This window comes from Nicotiana tabacum, chromosome 24, assembly GCF_000715075.1.
Source record: "Nicotiana tabacum cultivar K326 chromosome 24, ASM71507v2, whole genome shotgun sequence".
Classification (NCBI taxonomy): domain Eukaryota; kingdom Viridiplantae; phylum Streptophyta; class Magnoliopsida; order Solanales; family Solanaceae; genus Nicotiana; species Nicotiana tabacum.
Window position 1 is genome coordinate 24,996,939 of NC_134103.1, and position 11,473 is coordinate 25,008,411.

At 34.8% G+C, this 11,473-nt stretch overlaps 1 protein-coding gene across 1 annotated transcript; it reads left to right on the forward strand.

The window, feature by feature from the left end:
- The first annotated feature begins 6,859 nt into the window (after window positions 1–6,859).
- LOC107790316 (small ribosomal subunit protein uS4y-like) lies at window positions 6,860–10,299 on the forward strand. The gene is made up of 3 exons (XM_016612235.2): window positions 6,860–7,019; window positions 8,486–8,867; window positions 9,805–10,299. Exons 1-3 carry the CDS (start codon window positions 6,992–6,994, stop codon window positions 9,986–9,988), a joined length of 594 nt encoding a protein of 197 aa, XP_016467721.2. The 5' UTR covers window positions 6,860–6,991; the 3' UTR covers window positions 9,989–10,299.
- Window positions 10,300–11,473: the final 1,174 nt, after the last annotated feature.

Genomic DNA, 11,473 nt, shown 5'->3' on the forward strand with positions numbered 1-11,473 from the left:
ATTAATAAATAATTCATCATTTCCTTTAATGTCTGATTTTTCCTTTCCGCAATTCCATTGGATTGAGTTGTATATGGGCAGTAGTTTGATGGATAATTCCATATTCCGAACATATTTCTGCAAACGGAGATTCATATTCTCCACCCCTATCACTTCTAATCATTTTGATCTTTTTATTCAATTGATTCTCCACTTCATTCTTGTATTTCTTAAATGCTTCAATTGCTTCATCATTACTATTAAGTAAATAAACATAACAATATCGAGTACAATCGTCAATAAAAGTTATAAAATACTTTTTCCCACCTCGAGATGGTGTCGACTTCATATCACAAATGTCAGTATGAATTAAGTCTAAATGATTTGAATTCCTTTCAACATACTTATAAGGATGTTTTACAAACTTAGATTCAACACATATTTGACATTTTGATTTATTACACTCGAATTTAGGCAATGCTAATAAATTAATTAAATTCCATAAGGTTTTGTAATTGACATGTCCTAAACGAATATGCCATGAATCATTTGACTCGAATAAATAAGAAGAAGCTGAAATTTTATTAATACTGTCAACAACCATTACATTGAGTTTGAAAAGGCCCTCTGTGAGATAGCCCTTTCCAACATACATTTCATTTTTACTTACAACAACTTTGTCAGATACAAGTACACATTTGAATTCATTCTTAACAAGTAAAGAAGTCGAAACTAAATTCTTCCTACTAGTAGGAACATGAAGAACGTTGTTGAGCGTTAACACCTTGCCGGAAGTCATCTTCAGGAATATCTTCCCATAACCCTCAATCCTAGTTGTTGCAGTATTTTCCATAGGAAGCTCTTCTTCGGGACCAACAATAGAGTAAGTCGCAAATGCTTCTTTGACATCACAAACATGTCGAGTGGCTCTAGAGTCAACCTACCACTCCTTCGGATTTCTAACTAGGTTGCATTCCGAAAGCATTGCACACTGATCATCAATGTCATCATTGTTCTCCACTATGTTGGCTTGTCCCTTTTTCTTATCCCTTTTCGGGAGACGAAAAATTAGGGGCTTTGTGATCATCTTTTCCACAATTGTAGCAATTGCCCTTGAATTTCTTCTTGTTCTGATCTTTACTCTGTCTAGAAGACCTCTTCCCCTTCTTACTTTTTGGAGCAGTTTCCTCAACGATATTAGCTCCCATAATCGTTGAATTTCCATGAGACTTCTTCTCAGTTGTTTTGTTGTCTTCCTGAATCTTGAGACGAATCACGAGATCTTTCAACTTCATTCCTTTGCGCTTGTGCTTAAGATAGTTTTTGAAATCTCTCCACGAAGGAGGTAATTTTTCAATCATTGCAGCCACTTGAAATGCTTCATTCACTACCATACTTTCAGCAATAAGGTCGTGAAAAATAAGTTGAAGCTCTTGAACTTGGGTTCCAACAGTTTTGCTAAACATTCCCACACTTTGAAATATTTCAAGTTGAGTTTTCTTCCTTTTCATTTGTCGTATGGAATAGATTGCGTTTTGCTGTGGGGGTACTCTATTGACTATTCGGTTAGCTGTAAGGATAGCCTCCCCTCACAAACTCTGCGGTAATCCTGAACTTATTAATAAATAATTCATCATTTCCTTTAATGTCTGATTTTTCCTTTCCGCAATTCCATTGGATTGAGTTATATATGGGCAGTAGTTTGATGGATAATTCCATATTCTGAATATATTTCTGCAAACAGAGATTTATATTCTCCACCCCTATCACTTCTAATCATTTTGATCTTTTTATTCAATTGATTCTCCACTTCATTCTTGTATTTCTTAAATGCTTCAATTGCTTCATCATTACTATTAAGTAAATAAACATAACAATATCGAGTACAATCGTCAATAAAAGTTATAAAATACTTTTTTTCACCTCGAGATGGTGTCGACTTCATATCACAAATGTCAGTATGAATTAAGTCTAAAGGATTTGAATTCCTTTCAACATACTTATAAGGATGTTTTACAAACTTAGATTCAACACATATTTGACATTTTGATTTATTACACTCGAATTTAGGTAATGCTTATAAATTAATTAAATTCCATAAGGTTTTGTAATTGACATGTCCTAAACGAATATGTCATGAATCATTTGGCTCAAATAAATAAGAAGAAACTGAAATTTTATTAATACTGTCAACAACCATTACATTGAGTTTGAAAAGGCCCTCTGTGAGGTAGCCCTTTCCAACATACATTTCATTTTTACTTACAACAACTTTGTTCGATACAAGTACACATTTGAATCCATTCTTAACAAGTAAAGAAGTCGAAACTAAATTCTTCCTACTAGTAGGAACATGAAGAACGTTATTGAGCGTTAACACCTTGCCGGAAGTCATCTTCAGGAATATCTTCCCATAACCCTCAATCCTGGTTGTTGCAGTATTTTCCATGGAAAGCTCTTCTTCGGGACCAACAATAGAGTAAGTCGCAAATGCTTCTTTGACATCACAAATATGTCGAGTGGCTCCAGAGTCAATCTACCACTCCTTCGAATTTCCAACTAGGTTGCATTCCGAAAGCATTGCACACTGATCATCAATGTCATCATTGTTCTCCACTATGTTGGCTTGTGCCTTTTTCTTATCCCTTTTCGGGAGACGAAAAATTAGGGGCTTTGTGATCATCTTTTCTACAATTGTAGCAATTGCCCTTGAATTTCTTCTTGTTATGCTCTTTACTCTGTCTAGAAGACCTCTTCCTCTTCTTACTTTTTGGAGCAGTTTCCTCAACGATATTAGCTCCCATAATCGTTGAATTTCCATGAGACTTCTTCTCAGTTGTTTTGTTGTCTTCCTGAATCTTGAGACGAATCACAAAATCTTCCAACTTCATTCCTTTGCGCTTGTGCTTAAGATAGTTTTTGAAATCTCTCCACGAAGGAGGTAATTTTTCAATCATTGCAGCCACTTGAAATGCTTCATTCACTACCATACCTTCAGCAATAAGGCAGTGAAAAATAAGTTGAAGCTCTTGAACTTGGGTTCCAACAGTTTTGCTATCTATTATTTTATAGTCTAGAAACTTGGCAACCACAAACTTTTTCAAGCATGCATCTTCAGTCTTATACTTCTTCTCAAGTGCGTCCCATAATTTTTTGAAGTTTTCATAGCACTATAGACTTTGTACAAGTCATCCTCCGAAGCACTTAGGATGTAGAATTTGAAAAGAAAGTCTGCCTGTTTCCACACCTCAACAATCATAAACTTCTCATTGTCCGGCATGTCGGCGGCAGGCACTAGAGGGTCTTCACTGGTGAACTTCTGTATACCAAGGTAAGCCAGAAAAATACCCTTTGCTTCCATCCTTTGAAGTTGGCTCCAAAATATTTCCCTGGTTTTTCGACCAGTGGCACAATTGTTTGGCTTGACGAGGCTATCGTCGTTGCCGCAACAATCGCAAAAGGATTTCCATTTCTCATTGTCAACAATAGAAGAGTTCAATTAATGACAAAAAAATAGAACAGTAAACAGTACTATAATTAATTATAAACAGTACGTTTAATAAATAAAAACTGAAGTTTTTATATACCGTTTCACAGAAAACGATGAAGTTTTTATGTTTTTCAAATCATCTCTGAATTTTAATACTTCGATAAAAATTTTATATCTTCAAATCAGAATAGAAAAATTCAGAAGGAATAGAAAACCACACAGATTTTAATCTTCAAAAATAGAATACAGATTATAATATAAAAAATAATTTCCTTAAAATTGTTATTCAATATGTATTACTATAATGAATAATGAAACAGTAAACTTTATAAAACAGAAAATAGAAACAGAAAGTTAGTAGCAAGAGAATGTCGAAATAATATCTGAAAATAATTTCGGAATAAATCGATCCCACTGAATGCACAGTGTGTCCTTAAGAAGATTATTCCCCTCAAGTACATGAGGTGCTGGAATATTATCCTCCCAGGATAGAACGATTTAACTCACTGGTGTATTAGTACCAAAACTCTGATGAACTGCGAACCACTCAATTGTTGTAAAACACACTGGAAGTTTTTGTGCAAAAGAAGAAAAAGATCGAAAAATTTCGTAAGGAAAGATTTTGGGATCAAGCCATATTTATAGACATTTTCTTGCACTGTTTCTGAAAAGGCTCGAAACCTTTCAGAAATAGCCATGTTTGTTGGAACAGGTGGGAACATTTCACGTTTGAAATATTCTGGAAAAAAAGGATTTAAAATAATCTGGGAAAGAACCGGACCGGATCGGCTCGCGGGTCCTAGGTTATTTCGTTAATTAATTAAATTAATTAATTAAATAATTAAACTAAATCCGAAGCCGAAGCTGAGCCGAGCGAGCGATGACAACGACGATGACGACATGTGGCTTACTTTCTTTCCAATCCATTTAACACAAAGAGAATTGCTTTCTCAATATAAGCACATTCACTTTTCTTTCCATCACCAATGAGAGACACTTTGCTCTTTTCAAAGCAAAAGGGAGCTCACTTTCCCTCAACTTTCTTCGCTCCATTTCTCATTCACCATCTTTTAATCCCAACAGTTGATTGACTAAAAAGTTATTGGCTTAAAAGAATTAGATGAATGGTTAAGAACTTTTTCTCTCTATGGCTCTTCAATTTTTATGTAATTTCTATAAATCAACAGTATTTTTATTATATAATCAAATATTAAACATTATTTGTTTATTAACTAGAGTGAGTTATTCTAGTGGTAAGCACCCTCCACTTTCAACCAAGAGGTTGTGAGCTCGAGTCACCCCAAGAGCAAGGTGAGGAGTTCTTAGAGGGAGGGAGCCAGTGTCTATCAGAAACAACCTTTCTATCCCAGGGTAGGGGTAAAGTCTGTGTACACACTACCCTCCCCAAACCCCATTAGTGAGATTATACTGGGTTGTTATTGTTGTATTTATTTATTAACAAAAGCATAATTCAGTTTGTGCCAAAATGGCACCTTATTACATACATATACAATAAGACCTTTGCATAACAACTTTTCTTTTTAATTTGGAATCAATTTTTTATGTAATATTTTAGTACTATATAACCGTTTTTTTTTACTTATAACAACAAAAACCACATTACAATAGTTCACTCTTTATAAAACTATCCCTCTATAATATCCTTAATAAATATTAGTCGATTTTATCATTTTTTTTACTTCTGTTGCTAGTCATTTATTTTCAAAATAAAAAAGCACTACTAATAATTTGTTGTCATAAAGCCACATATAGAAATAAAATCTATATAGTATTTTGAAACTTTAATACAACATACCATTTTTGACAAAGAATATTACTTTGAGACAGACTTAAGCAATTAATTTTTTTTATTGAAAGATCTGCACATATTTGTATTTCATTGGATAAAAGATTTACATCTTATAAGGACCATATTTATTAATAATATGCAATAGCTAAATCTTTAATTTCTTTTTTTGAAATCTTAAATTTAAATAATCTTCTTATCTTTATAATCTTAGAAAACCAAATAATAGATTTTTAGATAATTTTTAGCTAGCCAAATAAGATTTAAATGTTAAATGTTGTTTATAGATATATAAATAGTTAATCCACATAAAACCAAAAAATATATTACAACAAATGAGGTTGTTATAAAAAAGTTTAATTGTACTCCATTATTTGTGTAAACAACAATGCTTTAGTTCTTTCTTTTTTACCTTCTCTCTTTTCTTCCCCTTTTTCAACTTACTACTTATACAAACTACAAAAATGGTAGACTTAGCCATGGGGTAAAACTTGTGAATAATTTAACAACATATATGTATAATGAAGATAGTGCCAATTTTAGCCAGTCCTTATTGCTAAATATTTGAATAATTGAACAACACATACACAGTTAGTTCATAGGGGTTAAATTTATAAATATTTTAACAAGATAAATAGAATGAAGATAATATCAAGTTTAACTTGTTGCGATTAAACTTGTAAACAATTTAACAATACAGACAAGATTAGCCCATCAAACTAAACTTGTCTAGAATCGCTAGCATATTCTCCGAGGCTATTTTTGCTAAATTTTATTAAATGGAAAAAAATATAAATAGTGGCATGAAGTGCACAAAAACCCAATGTTGGTGCCACTGTTTAAGTTTTGACCTAAATTTATAATTGTTTTGCACGTCTACCCACTTTGGAACAACTTTAAATATGCAGTACTATATGTGGCTGAAATTCAGTCGTTTTTGTCTGGCTTAAGCCATTTTTGCCTGAAGTTCATCTACATATGGGCTATGGCTGAAATTCATTTCAGACAATTAGGCCTAGCTTCAAATATCAAATGTATGAAGTAGTTATGAAGTAGGTAGGCGTGCAAAATTTTTTAAAAATTGGAGCACAAGTTAAATAGTGATGTTCAAATAGGGTACCTTGTGAAATTTTTACCCTTAACTAAGACTATTTGTGCAAATCTCCCAGTAATTTCTCATATGGGTCAATTTCAGTTGCTAAATATGTGAAATTGAATAACACATGCATAATTACTTCATGGGCTAAACTTGTAACTAATTTAACAAGATAAATAGAACGAAAATAGCTTGTCGCAGCTAAACTTATTTATTTTTCCGCCAAAGGTCGATAGAATGAAGATACTACATGTCTGAAGTCGTTCTGAAGTGAGTAGGTGTGCAAAATTTTTAAAAACTGGTTACAAGATAAATAGCGGTGTCCAAATAGGGTACCCGTGAAAAGTTTACCCTTAAACGAGACTATTTGTGCAAATCACCCGTAATTTCTAATTTGGGCCAATACTCTCATCCGCTACACACATACTTGGGCGGAAATATTTAAATCCAAACTAGCTTTGAGAATTAAAAGACCCGTTTAACTTGGGCTTCGAGGGACAATTATAAGGTAGCCGCAGAACTTCATTATATTCAAACCCTAGTCTCTCTAACCCTATCAGTTTCTTTTTTCACTTTCAGCAGGTAGCCGATCTGAGTACGGCGCCGTCGACCGGTAAACATGGTACACGTCGCCTTTTACCGCAACTGTAAGTTTCCTTAATCTCATTGTACATTTCCTATTATTAAGTTCTGTATTTGTCAAAAGTTCTTTTAGTTTTTTAGAAATTTGTATATCAAGTGATCAATGTGGAGAATATTTGGTGTTAGAAACCCCTAGTTTGACTTAAAATATTAATTGTTGAGTATTGGAATAAATCAGGTCCAAATGGAGCTGAGTGAATCATACTTATGTTAGGGTTTGAGTAGTCATTACTGTAACTTTGTGGTAATGATGAGATTAGTTTGAATATAAGCGATGTTGAGACTCAAAAAAATGTTATGAGGGATGCTCAATCTGGCGCTGACACTACCGTCATTAAAAAAAGTGTAAATTGCCACATCTAGTATTTTATTACCACTTATACCACTACACTAAAAGCCTTATTTTATTTTACGGTATTTATATATTTGCATAATTTTGGCATGAGATTAGTTTAAATGGAGTATCGTGGTCAGTGCAGACTCAAAAAAGTTTTGCCTGCACATTGTAATTTTCGAATGAAGGGGATTCTTCCTGACATGTGACTTTGCCACTGCTGAGGATGCCTATTGAATTCTTCCTTCTAAAATTGGATGCTTATTAGTACTGTATGTTTCATAGCTATTATCTGCTAATGAATATAGTGGGTTATTAAAAAACAGAAAAGTTGAAAGCTTGCTAATCATTCTGTTTCAGTTTTGATCTTAGTGTAGTGTGATGGTATTTTCAGCTCAAGTGACAATTGCCACAGTATAGGAAGATATCCAATTGTTTGGTTAAAATTTTACATTTGGAAATATTCCTAAAAGCAAATTTTGATTCGCTAAATCTGGAACTTTTTGTTTGGTTGTGTAACTTGTATCTCTCTTTCATTTACAATGGGAAGCCATATCAGCAGTCTCGGCTAATTAACCTGCAACTGCATAAACGTCTTTTTGTTTTTTGATAACCGTGGTGTCCGGGCTAGCTTGCGCGCACCTCGACTAATTTCACGGGATACCTGCCACTTCCCACCAGCAATAGGTACTAGGTAACTCTATCCACCAAGGCTTGGATAGATGGGAAGAAATCACCTAGTATTTGCCTCCGCTGGGATTTGAACTTGAGACCTCATGGTTCTTCCCACTTCATTGACCAATAGGCCACACCCTTGGGTGTTAAACGTCTTTTCTATTATATGTTCTTTTAAAATTTAATCCTCCTGAGCCGATGGTCTATTAGAAACAGTCTCTCTACTTCACAAGGTAGGGTAAGTTCTGCGTACACACTACCCTCCCCATACCCAACGATGTGGTATAATACTGGGTATGTTGTTGCTTTTAAAATTTAATCCTATTTTCATAACAATGTCGGATAGCCTAGTGGGAAGGAAACCTCCATGTTGAGGGGTTTTGGGGAATGGGGCAGACTTTACTATGTCACAAAAAGGGGTTTTAAAGCTTATGTTGATTTGTGATTCGGGTTTGTCATCAGACGGGAAGACCTTTAAGAAACCTCGACGTCCCTTTGAGAAAGAGAGATTGGATGCAGAATTGAAGCTCGTTGGAGAGTATGGACTGAGGTGCAAGAGGGAGCTGTGGAGAGTCCAGTATGCTTTGAGTCGTATCAGGAATGCTGCAAGAATGCTTCTGACCCTTGATGAGAAAGATCCACGTCGTATTTTTGAAGGTGAAGCACTCTTGAGGAGGATGAACAGGTACGGGTTGTTGGATGAGAGCCAGAACAAGCTCGATTATGTCTTGTCACTCACTGTTGAGAACTTCCTTGAGCGTCGTCTGCAAACCCTTGTCTTCAAGACTGGCATGGCTAAGTCAATCCACCATGCTAGAGTGCTCATTAGGCAAAGGCATATCAGGTAAAAATAGATTATCTTTTTTAGTCACAAATTTCAAAAAAATAAACTGCGCTTTTACCCTTACTTTTGTGGTGTTTTCTAGAAGTTCAATGAACGGCCTTTAGCACTTGTATCTGATTTAGAATATCTATTTTGGCTGAAGTGCTTGTTAGAGAGTTGTCTTTCCTGTATTCTTGGCTTTTGTACAGTATTTTTAGATTTCCCTTTGGGTTGTCAGGCTCATGCGATGCCGACGTCAATGAGGAATCCCTTCTAGGAAAAAAGATGTCTCATATTCTCAGTAATATTCTCAATAAAATAGGAAGTTCTAGTCCAAATTGCAGAATAAAAATACTTATTTTATTAGCAAGTAATTCTATAATTTCATCTCTGTCAATAAACAAAGATGAGCAATGACACAGTTAGCTCTTTGTACTGGTAGTTTTCAAATATTGAATCTTGGTTGAACATTAAACTGCAGTTGCAAACTAGATAGTCATTTTGGTAAAGATTTGTTTAATCATTTCACTTTGTTTTATAGGTCATATATAATCGTTTCATTTATAATCTTCATAGATGTGTTTTAGAGCTCCAAATTGCTAGGTTTCTAGGAGCCAAATGTTTATATTGATATTTCACTTGTTATAAGACCTCCATAGTTCTTGCAGAAAAGTGGTAGAGGTGTATTTTATTGCATTGATGGCTAAGCGTGGTGATAGATTAAAGGATCTTTGGAAGCTTGGGGGTAGCCCATATCTTTTCTTAGCAGTACATATCAGATTCACACTTGGCAAAGATCATTCTTTGCCCCCCCCCCCCCCAAACCAACCTTCCAAAACCCCATGGGCTCATAGTTTGTATATTTAACTAATTAGTTGTGCATTATGAACTATTTGTTTTTTGCTTACTTGTGTGCACATCAATGAAGTTAGCCGGACTAACATTAACTGCATTGCAGAGTCGGAAGGCAAGTGGTGAATGTTCCTTCGTTTATGGTCAGAGTGGACTCTCAGAAGCACATTGACTTCTCCCTAACCAGTCCTTTTGGTGGCGGGCGCCCTGGAAGAGTGAAGAGAAAGAACCAAAAGTTTGCTGCCAAGAAGGCTTCAGGTGGTGATGGTGACGAGGAGGATGAAGAATAAGCATTTGCACTAGAACCAAAAGAAAGCCGTTGGTGATGGAGCTTGTGTTCGTTTTTGGAGTTTTTAGTTACCCATGTAGTGCTTCCTTACATTCCTTTCTTCGATATTGTGTACCTTCATATGTTAGAAAGAAATGTTCTTAGCAGAGATTGGGAAAATGTTTTGAAGTTTGGATTTTGCACTGATGGTAAGAGTTTTGAAAATTTGTTTTTGAACCAGACGATGTGTTATTTAAGTGGTAGAAGCGAGTCCAGCAAGATATATTGCCTTGCTTCAACCCTTTTCTTTATATAGACCATTAATTTTTTTTACTGAGTTTGCATGTCATTTACTTTGTTGTAGAAACTGTCAGATCTGAAAGTCTGGACTATCTTCTTGGTCCAACTTTTGGTTTCTGGCAAACATTCTTCAGTCACCTGATAAATCTAGTGGTTTTTTAAAATATAAGTTAACCTTGTTGGAGGTAATAGAGTTATAGATGTTCATTCTTGTCTTAGTATTAAATCTTGATGCGATACGTTTGACATGATTATAAGAACTGAGTTTATGCTTCTATAATATGGACACGCTAATATGAAATGTTAATCGTTCTTTGCCCCTTTGAACTAGACAACGTAGATGCTAAATAATCTAGTGCATTGGGTTATTATGAAGTTTATTGGGTTTACCTTGTCTTGGTTTTCTAAATTGCATCACATCCTGGGGTTGAAGAACGTCCCATGGGTTTGCAAACTAAATGGACTCCTTAGAACACAAAAAAGTCACAAATCAACTGAAGGGTAATGACCATCTAGCAAAATGTGCTTAATGTTAAATCAGAATTTCTTGAACTATATCATAAACAGATCTTTCTAAATTATATCTATTTGAAAAAAATTCTTAACACTGATTTAGGGATCTGCTTTGAAAATCTCAAAACTGCATTGTTGGTCCTAGAAAGTGTTGAAGAAGACAGAGCGGGTCTTCTTGATTTGATATTATTTGATGTTGGTGGATGAGAATTATTTGTGTTGGTATTTATGAGCTTTATTTCAAATTTGAGTTTATTTGGAGCAAATTTGGGGTGGTTTGATCGAAATTAGAATTGTAAATTCGATTAGCACATTATTTAACTACACATACAAATTATGGCCAATCAGGTAAACATTGATGAGCAATTTAACAGACAAGTCGATTGCAAATAACGTAAAGTCTGTTGAGATTTTATTTTTTAAGATGTAATATTCTTAAAATGAGGGTGAATGGGAAATGGAGGGAAAATGAAATTTTGAGTAAAATTTTAAGTTTCCCCCTCTTAACAATGAGACATTGTCCCATATTGGAAGTGGAAGACATTTTTGGTGGGTATATATATAATTGCTCTTCTTGTAGCTCTTAAAGAGTTAAGAAGAAAGCAAGCCTCGCGCCGTCGTCGTCGCTCGCTCGCTCGGCTCGGCTACGGCTACGGCTACGGCTACGGCTACGGCTACGGCTTCGGATTCGGAT